The 25,494-nt window shown below is 50.0% G+C and overlaps 1 protein-coding gene across 5 annotated transcripts in view; it reads left to right on the forward strand.

The window, feature by feature from the left end:
• Positions 1-25,494, forward strand: part of TNRC6A (trinucleotide repeat containing adaptor 6A) — a 138,243-nt gene that overhangs the window by 59,190 nt on the left and 53,559 nt on the right. For 4 of the 5 annotated variants that reach the window (XM_033101900.1, XM_033101903.1, XM_033101904.1 and 1 more), the window contains exon 3: positions 21,222-21,309. The exons of the other annotated variant lie outside the window; for it this stretch is intronic. In XM_033101900.1, coding sequence (XP_032957791.1) covers positions 21,222-21,309 — 88 coding nt within the window. The remainder of the gene's footprint in view (positions 1-21,221; positions 21,310-25,494) is intronic. 5 annotated transcript variants of the gene reach the window in all.

Here is a 25,494-nt window from a genome sequence, read left to right on the forward strand (position 1 = left end):
TATATTAAGAGCAGAAAATTAACACTTTGGTGCATGTGCTCGAGGAGTTTCTGTGTACAGTCTTTCATATGGTCATGTATTTATCTATTACCCCTCATATCCCTCAGACAGTGTAGGCACTGGGCAGTCCAGGGTGGTTTTGTATCTTTTTAGTGGGAGAGATTCGGGCATGTTTTAAGGCCAGTGGAAGGACCTAGTAATTTAAAAAGTGGAAAATGGGGTGATCCCTGGTGAGCTTTCTGGGAAAGAATGGGTTTTACGCACAGAGGAGGGCTCATCAAACCCGTTGTGACAGGATGGGGAAGAATGCACGGGAATATATGTATGGAATAGTTTCTGCGCGTGTGTGTCCACTGCTGTAGGTATCTACCTGCGGTCGGTGGATACATTGTATCTACACGGGATAGACGTTCTCAGGCGATCTGCACGTCCGCGCCTCACTGCGTGTACTCCTGTGGCATCCACACGTTTCCACGCGTGTGAGCTCCTCGGGAACCCGACCGTTCACTTAACTCTCTGGTGACCACAGCCCCCAGGCCGTTGCTCTCGCGTCCCACCGTCGCTGCAGGATCCTAACCCCGACCAGTCGGTCCGTGTCTGCTGCCCCGTGGTCCCGTTGGACGGGTCGGCCGTTTCCATTTCCCACCGCCATCCTCGATGCCAGGACTTCTCATCTGGAGGGTGAAATATGTGTAGCAAGCGAGGGTTATTCTCTGGATAGAAACTCGTGCACGTGGAGCCGCGGAGCCGCAGGCTCTGCCAAATTCCGTGGGAAAAACCCGCTTGGACACCTCCCGGGCCGCCTCGGGTATGCAGCCCTGGCCCGAGGAGGGACCCAGGAGCACAGAGGTGAAATTACCCGCCCAAGGTCAAAAATCGTCACCAGTGGCGTCTTTCATCAGGCTGCGGCAGGGGCAGAAATTGCGGTTTAGGCGATTTTTTTTTTTTTTTTTTTGGTGTGTTTGGGTGGGGGAGGGGCCGGGCCGCGGGGAAAGGAACTTGTGTCGCAGCAAAGAAGGAGGAGGCGGGGAGGGACTCGAGTCAGACAGGGGCCGGCCGCGGGGACACGGGCGGGGCTCGGGGCTGGGCCGGACGCCTGGGCAGCTGCGCCCCCGGGGGAGGCCCCTCGGGGTCCGCGCGCGGCGCCCGGGCGGTTGCCAAGGGCCTGCGGGCGCCGCGGGCCTAGTTGCTAGGGCGTCCATTTTGAGGCCGGCGGCCGCGGCGCCCCGGAAGGGGTTGCGAAGCGGGGCATCCACTTCCGGCTTGGGGCCTGCGGCGGCGGCGGCGGCGGCGGCGGCGGCGGCAGCGGTGGCGGCGGCGGCGGCGGGTCGGTGTGGAACATGGCGCTGGCGCAGCGGCTCGGGCCTGTCCCCGCGGCGCTGCGGAGGCCGTGAGGCTCGCGGGCCTCGCTCGCCGCGCCGCGCGCGCTCGTGCACTTTACACACATGAGGTGAGCGGCGCGGGGCCTCCGCGCGGGCGGGACGGGCCGCGGGCGCTGCCGCAGGGCGGGCGGCCCCGGGACCTCGGGCCTGGGCGGGAGCAGAGGGGCCGCGGGCGCCGGGCCGGGGGCCGCCGGGGGCCGGGCGCTGCCCTGGGCCGGCCCCGCGCCCGCCGCCAGCTCTGCCGCAGCGGCTCGGTGCTCACGCGCATTGCGCGCTCTCTTTTCTTTCCGTTGCAGAGAACTGGAAGCTAAAGCTACCAAAGACGTAGAGAGAAATCTCAGCAGGTAAGATGGGCGCGCCTGCCGCCTCGCCCCGCGGCCGCCCGCGTCCCCCGGCTCCTTTTCCTTCCACGCGGGGCGTGCTGGCTGGAGGGGTTGCGGGGAGCTGCGGAATGGCGCGCGTGGTCCTTTGGCGGGGGGGGGCGTGGGCAGCGGAAAGCAATTCTTGTAAACTTAGCGAAAGCATTCGCATCCTTTCAGAATGTAATTAGGGCACTTGTGCATTAATTACTATTGTAAATGGTTGCAGGCATTGTGTGACTCACGAGTGAGGCGGCCCGGCGGCGGGCTGTCAAACTGTTTTGGCTTCCCCGTTATTACTTTGTAACTCAAATTGTTGCCTTTATGAAAAGATACTATGTGTTCGCCTCTTGCTTGCAACACTGTAGTCAGGCGGATTCTGTTGCACGGAGAACAGCTTTGCCCGTGAACTTGACCAGGCAGAAACTGCGTTGATTTCTTCTTTTGCAACTACCTGTGTTTGTATCTTCCTTCTTTGGTGTGTGTGCTCTTTATATCGGCCGGTAAAATTTAAAAATCTGTTCCCAATAGGTGGTTATCGTTCCTGCTGGGCCTGGTTGCTTTTGCACTGGTAACTTAAATCATCACCCCACAGGGAGTTTTTTTTTTTTCCTTTTTTTTGGTTTTTAAACGATGCCTTTATGGAAATGTTTAGCTTTGTTGAGTGTCGGTGCTTAAGCATCACGGATTGCACTGTATTTAACTCTTTTTCACATTTTCTGTCTTGCAGTCTTTTCCTTTCTTATTCGCTGCTTTCTTTTGCATCATTTTGGGACATTCAGAGAAACTTCTAGATTATCTGAATCAGTGAGCAGCTTTCTTGCATCTGAACAGAATGAAATACAATTTCTTCTTAATGTAATTTGTGCTTGATGATTGTAAGTTTTAGGTTTATGTTGAGGTGATTAACAATTCAAAATTGTCTGAATATTTTTCACCGTATGGGATCATTTCAAATGGCTGCTCTTTAAGCGTTTGAGATCTCTGACTCTTTTAAGGTGATCGTGAAAGAAACCCCTCAGCTGGTGAGGGAAGGGCACCGTTGATTTTCCAAATCAGAGATTTTCTGTTACTCAGGGTGATTACGGGACCATTAAATGGCAATTAAGGCTGACATCCCTGACTTAACTGTTTGTTGGACATGGAAATACGTTTTGTTGTCAGAAACTATTAAGGAAATGTTAAGCTATGAAACCATTAAAGAAAACAGGTGGAGTTTTTAAGGTGTAATTCCAGCAGCAGAAAGGAGCTTGGAGTTTGGGTCTATTTCTCCCTCCATTTTTGCTTTATCAGGTAATGATACCAGTGTAATTCCTATAGAGGTGTTCTGGGACTTAACTGAAAAGTTGTGGCCACCACAGGTCTAGTTTTCGTATGCTGTTACTCTTAGATAGAACTTGGAGTCTCTGTGTCAGCTGTGTATCAGGGTGTGAATCCCAGGCCCGCCGCTTACAGCATGACCTTGGCTCTTGACAAAGCACTTAGCCTCTCTGTGCCTAATCTATAAAACGAGAGGTTTGGGCCAGCCAGTTGCTGAGGTCTGTAGGCCCCTTGGGTTATATAAAAAAGAGTCACGTGCTTTCCCTGGCCACAGAAAGCATGTACAATCTAGTAGGAAGACTACAAGTACGTAAATAACTAGTACAGGGTGAATGACGGCAGGGGTCAAAGAAGACACCATCGCATCCATGTACTTGAGGGTGTGCAGTTGGTCAGAAGGGACAAAGGGTCATCAGTGTCAAGGACATTGTAGGGCAGTGTGTACTAGGAACCGTGAGAGGGGGACGCTTCCCGAGCTTCAGAGTGTTCGAGCAGGGAGACGCGATCAGGTGGGCAAATGCTTCCTTTCAATTCCATCTGGAGCTCTAAGCTTCCCTTTTCCCGAATAAGGAGAGTGTGTCTGTCTTTATCCATTGCTGCCCTCCCCAGGAAGTCAGGGCAGTATTCATTCCGTAAACATTTCTTGAGCATCTTCTATGTTCCGAATGCAAGAGTAGGTAGACACTCACCAGGGAGGAGCAGAATGGAAGTCACTAACGTGATTGAGTGCTCACTGTCTGCCTGGCGTACTTTCCCAGAGACTCGGCTGATCCCTGGCACGCCGAGGTCAGGCACTTATTACCCCTGGTTTACAGATGACTTGGAGGCACAAAGACGTTAAGTGACTTTCAGGGGCCACAGTGCTGCTAACAGAAGGGCTGTCGGGCCGCAGACCCGATTGCCTCTTACTAGTGGCTTCTTCGCCTTGAAAAATGTGAATGTCTGGGGAGGCAGAAGCCACAGATTCACGCAGTTTCTCGACCTGGGCTCTGTGACATTTTGGACCGGATGATTTATTGCTGTGCTGTCTCCCTGGGTTGCCCATAGCACTCCTGTCCAGTTGTGACAATCAGAAATGTCCTCAGATACTGCCACATGTCCCCAGCGGTGGCAGAATCGCCTCCAGTTGAGAACATGTGTTCTAGAACTTCATATTTCCTGAAGATAGCCGTATTCATGTTAAACCTTTAAACGTCCAATTCATTGAAGCACCTTTTAGTACCGAGGGAGTCCACGTCCCATTCTGTGGACCCCGGGCTGGAGCTCTAGCCTCCGAATGTCAGAGTCCTACTGCCATTGTCCTGTCCTCTGCTAAGCTGTGAATCCCCAAGACACGGTGCCAGGGAGCCGGTGCCAGGTACACAGAATTGGCACAAGAGGTCAGTTTAGTTGACCCGCCTAGGTAAACTACGTCTCTTCACTGTTGGCCATCAGAATTGTCACTTTGTGTCAGTGTCTAGATGGGGCGGTCACCATTGAACTGGACTTTCAACAGGAATTAAGTTTGAAAGACAGAGAAAAGGGTGGTGAGAGCAGCAGACACGCAGGCATGAAATGAAGGAAGAGGGGAGTCTGAGGTGCCCGTGAGCCCCGCAGCGGGGCTGACGGGGTGCGGGGGGGGGGGCAGGTGGAGAAGTTCTGGAATTCAGGCTGAGGACTTTTTGCACAAATCTTTAGCTAGTGGGGAGCTTTTTGGCAAATTGGTGAGATTTGACAGCTAGTGATCCGGGCACGAGCTGATGACGGCCTGCAGTGGCGTGGTGGCCGACGACAGGCGAGGTGGGACGCTAAGGACATGGGACGTGGGCTTAGGACGAGTCCGAGAGGAGTGTGAGTGTGCGGGACTCTCCCTCGGGGGCGCAGGGGAGATGGACCAGGGCTCTGAACAGGGCCGAGGGCAGGACAGATAGTCTGGGGAGAGAAGATGGTAAGTTCCATTTTCCAGTGGTAAAAAAAATCAACCGCAACTGAGGTAATTAAAAATATTTGGGAGGCGCAGCGTGGGACCACGACGTTACATGTAGAGACCAGTCGCTATTCTGATCCCTTCATTTTACAAACGAGAAAGCGATGGTTGAGACAGAGCCAGGAACTCAGTGAACGTCCGAGTGACAGGCCTCGTGCCCCTCCCTCCACGTCGGGCTCTTCCAACCGCAGTGTTTCGTGCTGCACAATAGAAAAGCGGGATTTCGGTCTCTTCCTTCTGAAAACGGAAGAACAAGTAGCTACATTTTGTGCCCATTCTAGGAATGGATTTTCTGTAACGGACAGTATGTTGTCTAAAGTAGAAGCCACCCGCTTTGTGTCGTGCTGTTTGTCTTTTTCCCCTAAACCTGCTGCCAAATGCCATCGTAAAGAAAAGATTGTTAAAGATGCTGTAGTCCCGTATTGTGTAGCATCTTAACCGGGGCATTCTGACCTGAGACACTCTGCCTGGGACAGGGGACAGCAGGTGGAAACCAGGGCATTAGGCCCCCAGGCAGGGGGACCCTGCTCTTGCAGTTCATCGACCTCTATCTGGAAAACAAATTATCTGATGTTGTTAAGCTTTTCTGTAGCTTCTCTGTGGTATGGTCTGTGGCCAGCAAATTCATATCCATAGGTTTCTTTTTAGCTTAGTTGGGCAGCCCTGTGGTCAATGAGTTGATAGAATAAATGAATCATAAACTGAGATTAACTTCAAAATATGTAGCGACCCTCTGGATAATTTCAAGAGAACCGTGAAAAAGCCCGAGTGCCGTTCTATAACCTCTTGTGAATTCGGGCATCTGAAGTCAGTCTGCAGGTAGGAGTCAGTCCTTTCCGGTTGTGTTTCGTGACGAACTCCGAAGTCTCGCCCGCGATCGCAGAGACGAAGGCAGATGTGTGCAGTGTGTCTTCTCAGATGGAGTCAGGACACGTCTGTCACTCAGAATCTTTGAGAAAATGGCCTCCCACTTACAGTTTAAAAAAATCATTGTAACCCTAAGCAGAGAAGCAAGAACGGCGCAGTGAGCAACTGCCTCTGCCTGGGTTTACCGATTGCCATCGGCCGCGTTTGTTTTGTTCGGCCACATCAGCCCTAAACAGGCGGCTCCCAGGAGCGAGGGCTTTCTGCGTGACAACCGGCAAATCGTCACACACGGGGAGGCCGGGTAACTGCCTGAGCTCTTCAGTCCCTGGGCAGATGCCCCACTTGTCCCAGCGCCGCCCTTGTAATCATCTCTGTTCTTTTCCTGGAGTTCCTTCATCCAGGGCTGCGTGTAGGTGGCTGTCATCTCCTTCCTGGGGGCCAGTCCCTTGCCCTTTCCTCCCCGTGCAGGACGCTGGTTCTTGCAGGCCTCGGTTGCGATGTGTCTGATGGTCTCTGTGTCATCAGGTTCAGGGGAGACCTTTCCGGCCGGAAAACCCCGCAGATGGTGTGTTTGTCTCAATGCATCAGCCCCCCGCACCCCCACCACGTTTTAAAGCAAATTCGCTGAAAGGTTCCCCGTGTGGGTGCCTTCACACTCACTCACTGTTTCTGGAAGGTGTGCCAAACAATTAGTTTAAACTGAGCTAGAACTTAAATTGCTGAGGTTACAGTAATTACAGGTATTCAGTTGTAACGACTGCAGCCTTTTTGAAGGTTATTCGGAAGGCAGCTCCCTCCTTGTTGGACAACAGAGTTGCTTGTTTTCCGCTGTCCCCAGTGATAAACTGATAACCCTGGTCCGAAGGTGACACGGAGGGCGTGGACTCGGGACACGCGGTCTTGAGAAGAAGGCCCGGTGGCGTGAGCGCGGCACTGTGCCCCCAACGGGGCTCCCGTCCGGATTCCACTGAGGGGCCTCAGAGGGAGTGAAATAGTTTGAAAATTGAATGTGTGCTTTTAGAAAAAGAGAGATGGTCCTTAGCATTCATCAGATTTCAGAGGGTCATGGCTCCGGGAAGATTAAGAAACATTGTGTCAGAGAGAGGATGTGGGAAGTGCTGGGTAGTGTCAGGAAAAGGGAGGTTTTAAGCTTCAAAAGCGAGAAAGTAAATTTCCACGAAGGCACAGTCTCTCTCTCTCAAAAAACAACAAAACCAACCACAACAAACAAACAGGAAAATAGATATAGTATAAACTTCTGATTGCGCTGGTCTTATTTTTTAAATGATTGGCAGACTCCCTGAGCTGGCTGGAAAGCAGAAGTCCGAGCGTTTCTGCTCTTGCAGCGAAGGACGAGCCCGTTGAATTCTCGGCTGTATGTGTGTTGTGAGGCAGTGACTCAGCTGGCTTTCACTCCACATGGAATGTTCAAAACAGATTGGAACCTGGTTCAGGAATTTATACTTTGAACCTTACAGAATATTTTCTGCAAACAGTGATTTATTGGATTTTGTATAATGACAAACAGGGTTAAGCCCAGTCACGTGTTTTGCTCTTCTCACGGGGTTTTGAGTTAGCTAGCGTTTCCTGAGCAGCTTGCTGCAGTGACCGCGCATACTTTTATAATTTTGACGTCTGTGTTTTGTTGACTTTGGTCCCGTCTTACTCTTTGGAAGCATCCCCCTCCCCCCAAACACAAGGACATAGTGCTGTGTGGTGCTTAAATATGCACTGATTTTAACTGTGTGTAAGCATCGCTTCATTCTTTGGTAACCTGCCATACAAAGGATGTCAGAGAGATGCTCCCCGGTGAGTCCCGGGTGACGAGGCACGTAAGTGAGAGTGCTACTGGAGCGAGAGAGGGACGGAGCGTGTGATCTCTGCACGTTCGTCACCGTCACGCCACAGGTCGGAGCCTGTCACTCACTGTTTCTTAGAGAGCTTTGCGGGTTCCCCAGTGGCTCCGGTCTTCAAGCCCAAACTCCAGTCTGCTCAGCTTGGCCCTTTACCTCTCGCCCTTTGCCTGTTCCCTTCACCTTCTCCTCAAGTTATTATAATCGTGAGTCGTTTTTACTCTATTCACACAGTTGTGCCCTCATCACAACAGAACGTCTTAGTCCCCCGCCCCTGGAAAAACCCCTGTACTTATTAGGAGTCACTCGCCATCCCCGCCAGCCCCTGGCAACTGCTCATCACGCTGTCTTACGGGTTTGCCCGTTCTGGACGCTCATACAAATGGGGTCACACGATACGTGGCCTTTTGTGTCTGGCTTGTTTCCTTAGCATGTTCTCAGGGTTCGTCCATGTGGGAGCATGTGTCAGCACTTGATTCTTTTTATGGGCGAAAAATATTTCATTGTCAGGCCACAGCACACTTTGTTGTCCTTTCATCCGTTGGTGAGCAGAAGCGTTGTCTTCCCTTGGGCTACGAGAATAATAATACCGTGGCCATTGGTGTGCAAGTGTCCGTGTGGACAAGTGTTTCCAGGTTCTTGGCTCTGTGCCGAGGAGTGGGATTGCTGGGCAAATGGTAATTCTGTGTTTAACGTCTGGAGGAACCTGCAGACTGTTTCCAGAGCAGCTGCACCACTGTACCTTGACAGCAGCCATGTGCGACTGGCCCAGGTTCTGCACCGACGCTTGTTATTGTTCTTTTTGATCCTCGTCATCTTAGTTGGGGGGAGGGGGTGCTAACTCGTTGTGCTGCTATTTGTATTTCCTTAATGCCTAATGGCGAGCGTCCTTTCGTGTGCTTGTCAGCCATTTGTGTATCTGATTTGGAGAAATGGCTCTTCAAGTCCCGTGCCGAGTTTTAAATCTCGTTATATTTTATTTGTTGACTTTTTTGTGTAAGAGTTCTTTATTTTATTTTATTGGGGAAAGGGAACAGGACTTTATTGGGGAACAGTGTGTACTTCCAGGACTTTTTTCCAAGTCAAGTTGTTGTCCTTTCAGTCTTAGTTGTGGAGGGCGTAGCTCAGCTCCAGGTCCAGTTGCCTGTTTCTAGTTGCAGGGGGTGCAGCCCACCATCCCTTGCGGGAGTTGAACCGGCAACCTTGTGGTTGAGAGGACGCGCTCCAAACAACTGAGCCATCCGGGAGCTCAGCGGCAGCTCAGCTCAAGGTGCCGTGTTCAATCTTAGTTGCAGGGACGCTGCCCACCATCCCTTGTGGGATTTGAGGAATTGAACTGGCAACTTTGTGGTTGAGAGCCCACTGGCCCATGTGGGAATCGAACCGGCAGCCTTCGGAGTTAGGAGCACGGAGCTCCAGCCGCCTGAGCCACCGGGCTGGCCCTAAGAGTTCTTCACTGTAGATACAAGTCCTTTATTAGATACATGATGTGCAAGTATTTTCTCCCATTATGTGGGTTGCCTGTTCAGTTTTTCTTGATGTTGTCCCTTGAAGCCCAAAGTTTTAAATTTTGGTACCTCCCGTTTACCATCTGAACTACCTTTGGGTGTGCATTTCAGTGATATCAAGCACATTCACAGTGTGGGCAGCCGTCACCACCATCCAGCTCCACAGTCTTTCCATCTTGTAAAACTGAAACTCTGTCCCGTTAAACAAACAACCTCCCTCCTCCTCTCCCCACAGCCCCTGGCAGCCACCCTTCTACTTTCTGTCTCTAGGACTGTGACTGTTGTACAGACCACCTGGAAGAGGGATCGATCAGACAGTATTTGTCCTGCTGCTTTCGTTTAGCAGAATACCTTCAAGGTTCATCCACGTTGTAACACATCAAACAATTGATTTTTGCATGTCACATCTGTGTCCTGCGTCTGTGTTCAACTCGTTTGGTGTTTCCAATTGTGTGTGTGTGTGTGTGTGTGTGTGTTTACGCACGTACCTTAGACTTTCTATAATAGGATCGTGTCATCTGTGAATAATAGAGACAATTTTCTAACTTCCTTTCCAATCTGGGTGTCTTTTATTTATTCTTCTGACAAGAACCTCCAGTACAACGTTGAATGCAGGAGTCCAAAGTGGGCGTCCTCGTCTTGTTTCTGTTCTAATCTGAGAGGAAAACAGTAAGTACGATGTGAGCTGTGGACTTTTTGTAGGTGGCCTTAATCAGGTTAAAAAAAGTTTCCGTCTGTTCCTACTTTGAGTGTTTTTGTCTTGTCATGAAAGGGGGTTGGATTTTGTCCCATGATTTTACCATGTCTATTGAGATCATCATGCAGTTTTTGTCCTTCGGTCTATTAACATGTTGTATCATATTGATTGCTATTTTTTGATATAAATTTTATTGGGGAACAGTGTGTTTTTCCAGGACCCATAGCTCCAAGTCAAGTCGTTGTTTTTAGTCTAGCTGTGGAGGGCACAGCTCACTGGCCCCTGTGGGAATCGAACCAGCGACCTTGGTGTTACGAGCCCTGTGCTCTAACCACTGGGCAAACCGGCCGCTCACTGATTGCTTTTCGTGTTAAACCAACCTTGCATTCCTGGGATAAATCCCACTTGTGTATGGTGTATTTCCTGTTTACATGTTGCTAGACTGGATTTTTTGGTCTTTGTGGAGGACTTTTGTGTTTGTAGTCACACACTTTGTGTCCATTATTGAGCTGTAGTTTTCTTGTGATCTTTGTCTCCTTTTGGGTGTGGAGTCTGGAATCGGGGGTCTGGGGCTGTTGGTTTGGCATCTACCTCATTCGCTCTAATAATTGTTCTTATATATTCAGTTCCATTTTTGCTTTTTTCTATTTTGTCCAGCTTTTAAAGGTATGTTTAACAAGTAAAATCAATTCTATTTGCTTTTCTACCCCCAATGCTTAGGGTACTGCCCTGTGTGGTGTGTTTTTTTAAAAGTGAGGTATAATTGACATCTAACTTTGTGTATGTTTAAGGCTAGAGCATGTGATACATGTAAATACTCCAGTCTGATCACCCCCAAATCATTAGCTACGGCATCTGTCATGTCACATAGTCACCATTTCCTTTTTGTCCTGAAAACAGTTAAGATCTAGTCTCCGAGCAGCTGTGAAGTGTCTGGTACAGTGTGGACTAGTCACTGTGCTGTGCGTGGGCCTCCAGGATCGCTCGTCCCCCACAGCCCCGTAACCACCTGTTCCTACTAGTTCAGCGTCCTTAGCTTCCACATGTAAGTGATATCGGACAGTGTTTGTCTTTCTCTGACTGACTTCACGTAGCCTCCCGCCCTCAAGGTCCACCCATGTTACCGCAAATGGCAGGATTTCTTCTTTCTCCTGGTTAATTAATACTCCGTTGCGTGTGCGTGTCCCACACCATCTTCGTCCGTTGACAGACACTTAGGTGGTTTCCACACCCTGGCCGGTCTGGATGCTGCCGCAGGGAGCCCGAGAGAGCGGCTCTCTTTCTCACATCCTGCTTTCCTTTCCTTTGGATGTAAACCCACAAGTGGGTTTGCTGAGTTATCGGTGGTTATAGTTTTGAGGACCCCCCATAGTAGGTGAACCCATTTACGGTCCCACCGGCAGTGCATGGGGGTTCCCTTTTCTCCGTGGCCTCGCCAGCACTTCTGATCTCTCGTCTTCTTGATGGCCTCTGTTTTGAGAGGTGTCGGTTCCCTCACTTCCGGATGCTCCGCCTTCGCTGACTGCAGCCGTCTTCGCATCCTCCCCTCGGCCTCCTGCGGCAGTTAGCACACCCGCCGTGCATCTGTTAGGCCCTTTGCTGGTGTCACCTCCGTGCATCTTCACGCAGCCCCTCGAGGGAGGTGCAGTGTGGGACCTCTCACAGGTGCGGAGACGAAGGCTGCAGCGACACGAAACAGGGTGCTGGCTCGGCAGGCAGTGGCCTGAGATGCGCGCCTCCTCCTCTCTGGCGTTGGAGCCGGCGCTCCTAACCGTGTGCCCTGTTGCCCGGAGGAGCTGGGAGTTGAGCGGGTCCTTAGGGAAGCAGAATGTGGTAGCAGAGTGAAGAGCGCGTGTACCGTGGTGGTGATGGGGGCAGAGGGTTGGTGAGAGCAGGGGAGCGGCCTTGGCACTGAGTCGAATGCCCAGTGCTGGGAGGCCAGCACCAGTAGAACTGGTTTCTGTGCCCAGAGCTGTAATTAGTTCTGTTTGGAAGGGTGAGATTAACATCTGAAATAATTAGAAAATGAGCATGGTTTAATTTAGAGGTCAAGGTTGAGGTTTGTATGAATTGAAAAGGAACTAGTAATTAAGTTCAGCTCCACAAGAGGAGTGGAGCGTCGGAGGGCAGCTTAGCAAAGCGGATTGGGGCAGCCTCCCCCCCGCCGCCCGCCACCGAGTCACTTAGACGCCTGATCCCTGGGGTCTTTGTCGGATGGGACTCACAGCAGCTCCACATTCCAGGGGTGTAGGTTCAGAGTGGATCGTATCTCAGAGTGCTTTGTAAACTGCAGGGTGCTCCTGTCAGTGTACACAGGGTGGGACATTTATTTTCTAAAATTGCTAATCTTACCATTGTTTTCAACCGTAGCTTTTTAGTTTAAAATAATTTCAGACGTAGAGACATTTTGCAGTAGAGCAAAGAATTCCTGAATATCCTTCACCTGTGTCCCTCAAATGTCAACATTTAACCACATTTGCTTTATCATTCTCTCTTTTCACAGTTTCTTTTTCCCTGAACTGTCTGAAAGTAACCTGGAGATATGTTCTTTTACCCCTAAAAACTTAAATATTTATTTCCTAAAGTCAGACATTTTCTTCATAATTACATGAAAATTGGGAAAGTAATACTGGTACGATAGTAACGGTGAACCTACAGACGTTGCTCAGAATCGGCCAGGTGTCTCCGCAGCGCCTTGAGAGCCGATCAGAAGTGTTTTTCTAGTCAGAGATCCAGTCCAGGAACACAGGCTGCGTTCAGTTTCCACATTCGTTTAGCTACCTGCCTTCTGACACTGTTTCCCAGTCTCTGTTTTTGAAGACCTTGGTATTGTTTACTGAGTACAGGCTAGTTATTTGGAGGAATGTCCCTCAGCCTGCGTGCGTGATGTTTCCTCTTGATTAGGGTCGGGGCCTTTTTGGCAGGTAGCACAGAACTGGTGTGTTTGCTTAGTGTTTTGGAGCAGCAGGTCCACGGAGCTCGTGGGTCCCGTCACTGGTCATGGGAACTTCAGCCGTGCTCGGTGGAGGAGGCCCTGTCGGTTTGGCCTGTAAAGTTGGTTTTCTCTGTGTAATTGCTAATAATGTTGGGGGGACTTGAGACTATGTAGCTACCTTGTTTCTCTTCACGAGTCTCCTGCGGCTCGATGGAGTGCCAAACAGGGGCTTTCGAAGTCTGTGATTCTTTCTCCGTGAGTGGACCTTCTGCTGTGGGGCCTGTCCCTTGACCCTGTTCATTCATTCATTCATTCATTCATTCATGCCAGGAGGGGCTCATGGACTCTTGTTACTCAGTGGGTTGTGATCCTTGACTAGCATCACAGCAAGTCCTCGAGTGACGCCGTCCTGTTATAACATTGATGAGATGCTGTAGGCAGTTACCTCTTGTTTATAGCAAGCAGCCTGGGGCACAGTTGGTTTCGTTAGGCCATTTTGCTTCAAGTTGCAGAAGCTACTCAGCACCGTGTTAAGTGGGGGCTCACCTGAGTATCATGGCTCAGGATGGGCTCGTGGAAGCCGCCTCTGGAGCTCAACCTCTTCTTTTGGAAGAGATCCAGACCGTGTATCGCCTGGGTCCCCACTGCTGCTGCTTTCTCTCCCAGTTTGCCTTCGTTTTGGAGATGAAGGTGTGCTGACTCTTCACTGCCACCCGTGCCTCCAAGGCTAAGCTCTCTGCCGATGCTTCGAGATCAAATGCCATCTGGAAACACACGGTGTTGTGCCGCCCTGGTTCCTGCCCTCTTCCTCATTACGTTCCTGTCACAGCCCATCATTTTACACGTATGCGGCAGCATTTCTTTAGGCGGTTACAAGCGCATGGGATACACGCTCTTCTCTCTTCTCCCCTTTAACGCAAAGGTAGTGTGCGGACCCTTGATTGTGTTTTCCCAGGTACACGTACGCCTTCCACGCCCTTTCGTACCCGGCCGTGGAGACCCCCTTTGTCTGTTTTACGGCTGCATAGGATTCCTCTCTGGATTAGGATTCCTCTCTGGATGCACCAGTTTTAACCACGTCGGTGTTTGTGGGTATGAACCACCGTGACTGTAAGCTACTTCTCGTGTTACCCCACCTGGTACCACCTTCTCTGATTCCTTTATTTCTCAACCTCTTTCTACCTCCAAGTAGATACGAGCCTTTTTATTTTATTTTATTTTTTTAAGTGCATTTTTTAAAAAAACTCTTATTTAAGTGTGCTTTTCCAGGACCCATCAGCTCCAAGTCATGTAGTTGTTTCAATCTAGTGGAGGGCGCAGCTCACAGTGGCCCATGTAGGGATCGAACCGGCAACCTTGTTGATGAGAGCACCGCGCTCTGACCAACTGAGCTCACCGGCCGCCCCCAAGTACGAGCCTTTTTACAAAAACAATCCTAAAAACCTTTTTCTCCTTTTCACTTTATATCGCTGCTGAAGTTTTTGATAAACTTATCTGAACCCTTGACTTCACTGTAACCTATTTTTGCTGCAATTGGGTTTCCATCTCTTCTACCTGGTGAAGCAGAGTTTTGAAGGTGACCTGTTGTGTAGTGCTTGGTTTGGCGATGAATTTCAGTGTAGCAGGACTAGAGGAGGGAAAAAGAATGGGGTGTCGACAAGCAGATAGAAAAAGGAAGCAGGAAACTGGGAGAAAAGAGAATGAAAGTGTAAGGGCAAACATAGGTGCAGGATGTTTTTGGCAGAAGACGTGAGATGTATTTTTGTGGCTCGCTTGTAGTGTGAACTGGCCTCTGTGTGAAGAGGAGCTGCGTGGGGGCCGTTCCCGACTGGCAGGCTGCTTGGGCCTGCCGGGAAGGTGCCTGTTTTCTCCTTTCTGAAGCAGGATAGGAGCATCTGACCCCTGTCCCAGGATTGATACTGACAGCAGAGTCTCCATGTACAGTGTTTTGCTTTCTACAATCTGGAGTTGTCATTCATACGTCTCCCTTTTGTCCTTGTCAGGAAGAATGTCGACCATTCTCACTTCTCATGATTAGCTTGGATTTGCCCTGTGCTTTTCATTTCTGCTGCCACCATCGGGTTTCGGACGTTACTCATTGACTCGGATTACTGCACCAGTCTTCTCCCCTGTTTGTTAAGTGGTTTGATTTTCCACGTCTACCCAGCGTTTTCCTCCCCGCTTCATCCACGTCAGTGGTGGGTTCTGAAGTTGCCATGCTGACAGCCTCCGTGCTTTGCTGCCTCCCTTGCCGCTGTGAGCTCCCTTGCCCGGGAAGGCCCAGCTTCGGCTAGAAACCTGGCCTGTTCTTCAAGACACGATCAACTTCTTACTGCTCCTTGCAGCTTTCCAGAGGCATGGCTGACGCTCCTAAGCGGGATACCAGCCTTTAGCGCACAGTCCTGTATTTCCTTATTTAAGTGTATTCAGTACTTGTTTCTATAGAATTGTAGTTGAAAAATCACATTCCCTACTTGGGTTGTCCATGCACAGCAGACTGCTTGGTTTGTAGGAGTCCCTAAGTACGTGCTTTGGGTTTGTTGATTAAACGTTGCATAGGTTATTAATAAAGAATCTGGATGCAGTCAGCTCGGCCAGGTACCTTAAGGGTCTGCTCCCTCTGCTGCCTTCCTGCCCTGTGCCAAGTGTGTACTTCAAATGGGGTTTTCTTTGTGTTTTTCAAACGTGCTATACCAATCTGGACCCTGACCTCTTTTGACTCAGCAGTATGTCCAGGAGCTCCCTCTCTGTAAAGCTGCTATTGTTGGGAGTCCCAAGACCACCTGCAGGTTTAATGGTTTACGGGGAAGACTCGCAGGACTGGGTGTGTGGACGTGCCCCTATGATTCATTACAGGAAGAGTGGACAGCAGAGTCGGCAGAGGGACGGAATCCAGAGGAAACCAGGTGCAGGCTTGTCCAAGAGTTCTGTCCCCGTGACGCCACACAGGCCTTGCTTAGCTTCTGTAGTATCACATTTGACAATGTGTGCAAAAGGTCTACAAGAAACCGCATAGAAATGTCAGTGCCCGAGGTTTCTACAGGCTGGTCCCTCAGGGAGCCTCTGCCCGACATGGACCCAAACGCCGGGCTCCACTAGGAAAGCGGGTCTTCAGCATAAAGCGTGTGGCTGGGATCAGCTCGGCCGGGGCGGGAGCCTCCCTGAAGTCCAAGCTCCCGGACACCAGCCCAGGAGCAGCTCGTGGTCCTCGCCCAGCCCCTCTCGCCTCCGTGGCACCGGCTGCACAGCGCGGAAACCGCCGCCGCCTTCCCTAGGGCCGCGGAGTGGTCAGTGCGAGGCCCTACTGCACGGCTGCTCGGCTAGTTTGCAGGGGGTTTTGTTTTTGTTTTTTTGTCCAGTTCCTTTCCTTGAGGCTTAGATCGGAATCGGGTCATGAACATGGTGACACTGAGACGCTGAGTGTCAGCAGATACTTCCAGGTTGCTCAGCGGAGGGCTTTACCGCCCACGCTTCCAGCAGCAGTTTACAAGGAGGCCCCTGGAAGCCGTGACTTGTCATGGTCACGGTGGGAAGGCAGGAAACCTGAGGCGGCGGCAAGGAGAGCAGGACCCTGCAGGGCGGTGTGAGGCCCGGCTGTGTCCTGCCGTCACCTGGGACCCTGGCCTCGTCTTCCTCCTGCTCCCAGGCTCTTGGCCCTCACGCACCTGTGGCTTCCTTTTTCTCCAGTTTCCAGCCTGGCTGCCTTTCATCACTGGCGTGGAGGTGTGTGCTGGTTTTGTCTTTTGTTATGCAAATTTCAAACTCACAAATAGAACTGGCCAGAAGAAGGAACCACAGCTTCTCAGCCAGAGCCAGTTTTGGCAGTTGCCAACCTTTTGTCAGTCAGTCCTGTTTCATTTTTCTCTTTTCTTTTTTTGGGGGCGTGGGGGCGGGGCCTGGAGTACTGAAAGTAAATCCTAGACTTTATAGTGTTTAAACACTTTTGTACTAACTTACAAAGACAGTGCATGCATACCATAACATTTTAAATAGAGATACACACTTTTAAAAACTTGATTTCTCTACAGACTTAGTCCAGTTGTGAGGTTATGCAGATGTTCAAAGTTCAGAGGGTATTTCCTCTAAATTTGTACAAAGCTAAACAAATACCCAACTTAAAAATTATGAGTGACCTTGTTCACAGTTCTGCAACTTGCTTTTTTCCGTTTAACAATATGCCGGGGCCATCCCTTCCGACCTGCGAACAGGTCGACTCCTTTCCACTACAGTATGCTGTGCTGTGCCGGGACGTTTCTTTACTGCTGAACTTTCTGTTTTTCTGCTTTTCAGCCCTTGGGAAATGGCCTCGTGTACTTGAGCTTTCTTACTGTCAGCTACATGCCGAAGAGTGGGGTGGCTGGTTAGAATACGTACAGCTTTCATTGTCAAAGTCATTGCCACATACTTTCCAAGAAGTGTTAGGAGTTTTCTACGAGCAATATAAGAGAACCACTTAACTTCCATTCTTGCCGGCACTGGACATTATTACTCCTGAACGTTTTTGCCAATTAAATTAGTTTAAAAAAATGGTGTAGCATTAAAGTTTTAATTTGCCCTTATTGGAAAGAAAAGTCAGCAACTTATAAAAAAAATACTGAGTTGGGTTTGTGCTAGCAAATACAGGTTTGGTTCAATACTAGAAAATCCATCGGGACAGTTAAATCCTGTCAGCCATCAAAAGACTTAAATCATATAACCATTTCTATAGATACAGAAAAGAAATCTAATAAAATACAGCGTGCACCCATGGCTGATTCTCCCAGCAAACCGGAAGCAGAACAGCCTTTCACCTTTTAAATATTAAATTCAGTCAGTTGACATTAGTACTTGAAAAAAGTTTAATGTTTAATTTTTTAATGCTTATGCGCATGGCTCAGAAATTAAAATACATCCAAAGGTTTATACAGTGAGATCGCTCTTCCTTTGGCCGATTCCCCCTCTGCGTGCTTCCTCTCGCACCCTCCCCCACAACCACTATTAGTTCCTTCGGTGTTTTTTCAGTCATTTTATACAAATACAGGTAACAATGAATACGTGGCTTCTTGCTTGCTTTTTGCACACAGGTAGTGTGCTGTGTACTCTGTTGCTCACCTGCTGTTGCTCCTAGGGAGTTTTTTTGAAGGACATTTTTGCTAATTTCTGATACTTTCTAGATACCTTTCTCTCTCTCTCTCTCTCTCTCTCTCTCTCTCTCTCTCTTTTAAAAAGAAAAGCTATTGAATTTCTCGAATATGGGACGTTACAGCTACTCACTAGTTGTGGTCTAGTTGTTTCTCCCGCAAACATTCACATAATAAAAATACTGAAATTGCTCTCTTAAGATCACCAAGATCTGCTCCCCTCTTGTGCAAACCGGGGGCTGCCCAGGGTGTGTCTTGGATTCTTTAGCTTTTCTTACTCCTGAGCACACTCGCCGGTGTTCGTGGAACTCGGACACTTTGTCTTTCCTGCAGTACATCCTGTTATCAGTGTCCTTGTAAAAGGTAGAAGGAAATCCGAAAGGACAGTGGAGGCACACAGTCTGGGGAAACGACAGAAGCAGGAAGGTCAGTCACTTAACCTGGCTGAAGGGAAAGCATTTATTCCAGGCCTTTCCTTGGGAGGCTCGTGTGTGGGGGAAGGGAAGAGCATGACTTTGAGAACCAGAGTTCTGTTCTACACCAGCTGTATGGCTTTGGAGAAGTCACTTAGCCTTTCTGAGCTTCGGTTTCTTCATCTGTCATCTTTGAAAAGGTGCCCCTTAAATGGGGACACACAGCATGGTCCCTGGCTCTGTGACCACCCGCAGGTCTGTTCTCTTCCCGAGGCCCAGGGCCCGCAGAGTGGACGGCTCCCGCTGCGGTGCCTCGTGGCACCGGCGATGCTGGCTGCAGTGTGGGCAGCTGTCCCGCGATGGGCCCCTGAGCCCTGGCTGCCCCGTCAGCCGCACTCCTTCCGGCAGGCGTGGTATGTGGGCAAGTCGGTTGTCCTGAGTGAGTCTGTCCTCGTGTTTAAATCTGAAACCTGAAGTGCTTGGGCACCGGTAGTGTGTTTCCGCTTCTCCCGTGGGCTTGCCGAAAGAGGAGGTGTGGGAAGAGGGGTTCGTGGCTCTGATGACCAAGCCTTGCGCTTGCAGCAGCGGCTGATGCTGGAAGATTTCCTTGAGGAAATGTGGTACATCTTTTAAGTACTAACAAGACCCTTTTCGGCCTGGAAAATACTTGCTAACCTTAACAAAAAGCCTTCAAAATCAAGTTTGAGGAGGGAGAAAAGAGTCCGGGTCGCCCATAAGGGAACATCCTAGAGCGTGAGGTTACAGTGACCAAGGACGAGGGTAGAAAGGGATTGTCTGCAACTCACGGAGCACAGAGCACAGACGCTGAACCTTCCGGAGGTTTCCGCATGTTAAGAGCTCACAGTGTGGTGACAAAGGTGGGATGCAGGAAGAGCCTTTTGGGTGCCACTGAGAACCGGGGATGGGCTCAGGACGCGGCAGGCACGCGTGCTGACTGGAGGCCCTTGTTCGGTGACCGCTCGTCACCTAATCCGATGACACTTCTGAGTTTGATGCTGACAGCTCGTAGTTCACCCAGTGTCAGTGCCGAGGCCGGGGAAGGTGACGTACTTAGAGCTGGTGCCCAGCTTGGGACGGTGGCATGACAGAGGTGCCCCTCGCTTACCTCTGCTTACTGATAGCACCCCCTGCCCCCCACACGCTGTGGCTGAGTGAGGCGTTACTGTGGGCATCCACCTGGTGGCGTCCGTCTGTCTCGCTGCATGTTCCACACGGCAGGTCTACGGGGAACAAATGGCCACGGAGTAGGACAGCAAGGGATCCTCGTCTTCCAAGCTCTACGGGATTTTAGCCGTGGGGTCTTCACTGTACGAAGGGATCGTCAGGCACACATAGCGTCACTCGTTTGGTTTCCCTCCGTCCCCCTCCGTCCACGGCAAAGCCACCGCAGCCTCCTGCAGTGTCGCTCCTCCAGCTCCCCTGCAGTTTCTCACGGATTCTCCTGTCGCTCGTGTCTTCTGGTTCCCACCCCTGGCGCCCCCTGTCCACTCCATGTCTGCCTGGTGTCCGTCCTGTCCCTTCGGGAAAGCCTCCTCAGGGCAGACTAGGGACTTTGTCCCTGTGTGTTGGTTTTCCTCAGGCATCTGAGGGCGTGGGGTTGTCTGCTATACTCGGCATGAAGGTTTAGGGCGGTGACTGGGGTGAGCTCCCCCCAACTCTGCCTGGCGTTTGTTACCCAGGAGGCGCCCCCCTCCACAGGAGGGCCCATCTCGGCTGCTGGTGTGAAGGGCGTTGGTTGGCGGTGACGGAGGGCAGGTCCGGGGTGTGCCATAGCAAGGCTACCCCCAGGCACCCACAGTGCCCGAGCCCCGGCCGGGCCTCCTGCCAAAGGCGCAGTCACTCGCTTTGGAGACAGTTCCTCTGGGTTTTGGCTGGATTCACACGCGGCTGCTGCCTGTGGCCTTGTGGGCGGGAACGGTCGCGTGGGGGCTGCATGGGTATCCTTCCTAATCTCGGGGCTCTTCTCCGCGCCCCACATCTGCTCTCCCAGCTGTCACCTTGAGCCGCCCTAGAGCCCACCAGAGGACGCACACATGCCTTTAAGGTTTCCCTTGTGCTTCCTCGTGGGTTGTGGCTTCCTTTGATCGTGTTTATTCCCCAGCCCTGAGCAGATTTAGTATCTGTCTTCCTACCGTTAACTTAGGTAGCGTGGAAAGGAGGAGGCAGACACATTCCGTGTCCTTTTGAAGCCCCGAGCCGGAGGTTCTGGTGACCACCTTGAGTACTTGTGATTTGAAGAATTGAAACAAACTTATGTAATGAGTGCATTGTTGTTCCCCATCTTTCTAGACTACTTTGGAATTTTTATAGAATATGAAGTGAGGGTAATGCTGAGAAACATCAGCTATGTATGAATAACTTGTGTTCTAAAAATAATTACAAAGCTTTTCAGAATGAGGAAAGCCAGAGGAAGCCCAAATGCCGGGGCAGGAGAGGATTGTGGGGGGTTCCAGGCACTGCCATTGGCTGTGGGGGCCACGCTTACACCCTAGAACCGGGGGCAGCATCTTGTGTCCTAGTGTCACGTTTGCGAGTTTTAGGACGTCTCCTTGACATGACATTAAAATGAAAGCTCCACTGCTTGTGACTCATTAGAGAAGAGAACCGAATGGCGGCTCCCGGCTGTCCCGTTAGATTGAGGGTGGAGTGTGTGTTTACTCAGTGAGTGATGAAAGGAGAATGGCCGTGGCTTTCCTTCCAGTAAGAGCGAAAGTGAATGTGTGCTACATGCTTTTTACTCCTAATGCTTTCGGGAAAGTTAACTAAATTGTGTGGTTCAGGAATTTAGTGCAAGAAGAAGAACAGTTGATGGAAGAAAAGAAAAGGAAAAAAGACGACAAGAAAAAGAAGGAAGCTGCTCAAAAGAAGGTAGTATGTGTATAAACTAATTATTTATATTAAGCAGTTTAAACAGATTTAAAAAGACATTTACTCTTACTGGATTGTTTTAAAGCAATTTGATTTAATGTTTTAACTTTAGTGGAGTTTTCAAAAAATATTTAATGTCTTTGAATATGCATATATAGTAATTTGCCAAGTGTGTACAGTTTAATTAATTTAATGTCTAGTTCTTTAACCTTGCCAGTAGTTTTTTCAAAGGTAAGTGCTTTACATAGGTCTTCGTCTTTCAGTTAGCCGCTGCCAGGCCTGCACAGGGCACAGTTCTGTATGTGAGCAGGGCCGGGTTGCACAGCGGGGCTTGGAGCCTGACCCCACGTGACCTACAGAACTGTGTGTCCCTGGACGATATGTAGCCTCTCTGGGCCATAGGTTTCTTGTGTTTTATAAATGAGAATGGAATTAAATGAGAGGATGTAATACATACTCATGATAGGAAATAAAGTAATACAGGAAATAGTAACACACATAATTGGACATAAAATCTCAGTTTCCTTTTTCCTTTTTGTTTAGTACCTGGACTGATTTGTTGCAGAAGATCTCTAGCCAGTATGTTGTCAGAGACTAACCAAAACAATACAAATTGCAGAAAATGAAAATATTATATCCATAATTATAAAGATTTTATAAGTTACTGCTAAAGGCTTATGACAGTTAACTACGTACTTCTGTGGAGTCAGGGTTCCAGAGACCTTCAAAATGCTCTAAGAGACCCAGTGAAGTACCAGCCCACCCTCTGTTCTAGTGGGAAGTTGTGACGTTAGTTTTTAATACATCCCTCGTGTGTGCCGGGCGCTGCTGGGACCTGGGTGTAGACCTCAGCAGCGCACTCGTTCCACGCTCCTTCATAGGGAAAAACATCGGCTACGAAACCGGTGGGGGGGAGCTGTCAGGGCAGAGAGCAGTGGTTTCTCCGCCTGAAGCAGCCAGGGGCGTGGGCAGGTTCTTAGACTAGAAATGAGCCAAGTGAAGAAGGAGCAGAGTAGAAAAGGACTCCATCAGAGTAACCTCAGAGGTAGGCGCCCGTAGTCTTGTGCCAAGTGTGGGTTTTGATGGGGTGTGGGGGGGCAGGGCAGAAATGTCAGGGCATGAGGTTGCAGAGGGTGGTGGTAGCTGTCAGCTCCTCACGGGGTTTTGACCATTGGGTTTCCCTTGGAAAATCGTGGAACCGGACTGGAAAGGGTAGAAGCTAGACCCTGAGATACGGGTGAAAGGACTGGTACAGGGATCCCCAGAAGTTACTGAAGAGATCGGGAGGGAGAGGGCCCTGCCTTGTCTCTTAGGCTGAGTGAGTGAGTGAGTCCGTTTTGGGAGCCGGTCAGCAGGTTGCGGATGCGCGCAAAGGGAGGAGAGCCGCACGCGGTCCTCAGTGACGTAAGGCTGGTGAGGTGCTGTAGGAGCTTAACTCCTGTCCACGCCCAGACACCCGTGGGGCGGGGGGCTCCGTGATTCTCCTTTCGCCCGTTCTAAGAACTAGCGAGGGTAAAGTGAGGGCGTGCGCGGTGCGGCTCTGGGCGGGCGGGGCGGGGTCCAGAGCACGGGGGCATGAGGGCCGAGGCCAAGGTGACCCCAGCGGAGGCCCTTGGCTGCTCTTAGGAGTGGCTGGGGACAGACACGGCGGTGAGCGTCGTCATAGGCTCCTAGTCCGGTATCCCTGCTGTGTGACAGCCGCGTCACAGCTCGGCACTGTGAGGCCAGACCCCCCCGCGTAGGGTGTCCGTGCCTCGGCCACTGTGGGGCCTGTGGACGCAGCCAGGCCTTTGCAGTCTGCTTAGGATTTGTTACGGAAAAGTCGTCTCTCAGTGTCAGGTTGGGGGAGGTCTTCATCAGACTCTCCTTCCATGGTGTGGAGACCATTTACTTACTGAAAAGAGCTGCTAAGAAACTCCAGCAGTTAACTGAGGAAGGCGTTGGTGTCCTTCACTTAGTGGCAGTGGCTTGCCACGCGTGGGCTGTCGCGTGGGCCCTGCGACCCTGCTTCCAGGCGATCTGAGGTCAGCCGCGAAGTCAGGATGTGCCTGCAGTGCTGAGAGAAGAGGCCTAAGGTCGCTTACGATGGAGCGTGTTTGTGTGGCGTTGACCCTCTTTACTGAGGAAATTCTAAGAAAAGGGAGGGCTGGCTGGAATGGTTTCTTTGAATGTTGTGTTTTTAAATGGAAGTACAGTGTTTAAGTTGCAGCGTACAGATAATGGCTCTGGTTGTTAAAGTGCGTCTTTACACTCCTTCACATCCAGTCTCTGAGTCACCAAGCGAGTGTCTTCAACACATGAGCGATGATTGCCCCTGCTGTTTGGCTGCTCACCAACTCTTAAGGGACAGCTTTCATGTTTCTTCCTCCCTCGCTCCCTCCCGTGTGGTCCAGGCTCTCCCCTCAGCCGGGTCCTAGGGCCACCATCAGAGGCTGAGAGGCGGGGGTTTCCTCCACTGCCAGGTGCGCAGACAGGGCTGTGAGCCCCTGGACACAGTGTGAAGCAGAGTGTGACACTGCTGTCTGAGTGCAGTGGGCCCGGCTGCCACTGCAGGTGCCACGGTCCTTCACGTCCCCAGTTACCAGCTTCCAGGTGAATCAGAGCATAAACCACTGGTGAAGCGAGGACAGCTGCTACTCTGTGCGCTGTTACCGAGCAGCTTTCAAAACCACACACACCCCTAGGCTGGCACACTTCCAGCCCATATGAAAGATTGTGAGTCACAGCACTTTTAAGACCAGTTCCTCAAGCTCATCTCCTGTCTGCAGTAGATGCCAGCAGGTGTATACAGGTAGGCGACAGACGTCTACAGAAGCCAGGTAGGCAGGCCCGTGGTATACATGTTGGAGCATAAACTCACGACAGGAAAACCAATCTGCCTGTTTCATGTAATCACTTAAAAAAATTATGTATTTCATTTCTGAGAAGACTTCAGATACTATATGTTCTAATCCATTATTTTATATATAAGGACCCAGGCAGTCAGGTGAGTTAGGTGGCACACATGGTTTCACCAGGGAGCCAGAACTAGGAATGGCACTGAGACCTCCTTATTCCCTCAGCTGGTGCTTTTCCAGAACTTAGTGACATGGTTTCATCCTGTTGCTACAGGACATTATCTGATACTTTTACTTAATTTTTCACAATCTAAAGGTGAACTTTAAAACTGGAGATAGTACATTGTGGTAATTTTATAAGGCTTTTAGAAGGTCTTTATTGCCATGAATACAGAGAACTAGTCTTTTAAAGAAATGTAACTTCAGACCATGGGGTATTTTTTATTTTAAATAAAAAACCAGATATCGCAACTCCTTACATAAACAAGTAGGCACCAACACGGCTCCCTACAATATTTTTACTATGATAGTTTCTCTTATTTTGTCTACTGTTTATATATAAATATAAAAATATATTTATATAAAAATATATATGTTTATATAAAAGTAATATAAATATATTAAAATTCCCCTTTAAAGAAATTTTACACAAAATGATTTTTATTATATTTCAGCCCCAGTACATCTCTAATAGTAGAGATCAATGGATAGCTTTGTTTTTTATTCTTTTTTTTTTTTTTTTTTTTTTTTGGAAAGCCTCCTATTCCACATTTAAGAATCATGGCTATTTACTTATCTTCTGATTCTAAGACTCAGAAAATAACTTGAGATGGCGTGGGAGTGCAGTGTCTGTACTTGAAAAGGAGAAACAGCAGGAGCAGTAGGTTGTCACCATAGATTTATATCCAGGTTCTGTGTTTAGAAGAAATTTCTAGAAGGAATCTTGAGGGAACTGTAGTGAGGAGGAAAAAAGAGGTGGAGAGGTGGTTTGATTCTGGAGGGATAATTTAGTGCAGCCTGTATGTGAAGCTTGTAATTGTGGTTCCTAGAAAGCAGGTAATGGTTGTGCGCTGGAGAGAAGAAACAATACAGAGGGGACCTTTCGGTGTTGAGACTGTCTTGGTACTGCGTTAAGAGCTGAAGGGATTTTTATAGGCTTTGCGGATTCAAAAGTGCTTGATTTGAGTTTAGATGAGACTTAGGTTGTAGAAAACCTCTGGCTTCATTCCCCGTTTTGGAAATGGTGGTACTTACTTTTCATGCCCCCCAAAGACCATTTTGTTCTGACACGGGTCATCTTCAGTAGTCCAGGCGGCCGCTTTTCCCAGGGAGCCTGCTGGTAACCGAC

The sequence above is a fragment of the Rhinolophus ferrumequinum genome (genome assembly GCF_004115265.2).
Source record: "Rhinolophus ferrumequinum isolate MPI-CBG mRhiFer1 chromosome 15 unlocalized genomic scaffold, mRhiFer1_v1.p scaffold_54_arrow_ctg1_1, whole genome shotgun sequence".
In the NCBI taxonomy this organism is placed as follows: Eukaryota; Metazoa; Chordata; class Mammalia; order Chiroptera; family Rhinolophidae; genus Rhinolophus; species Rhinolophus ferrumequinum.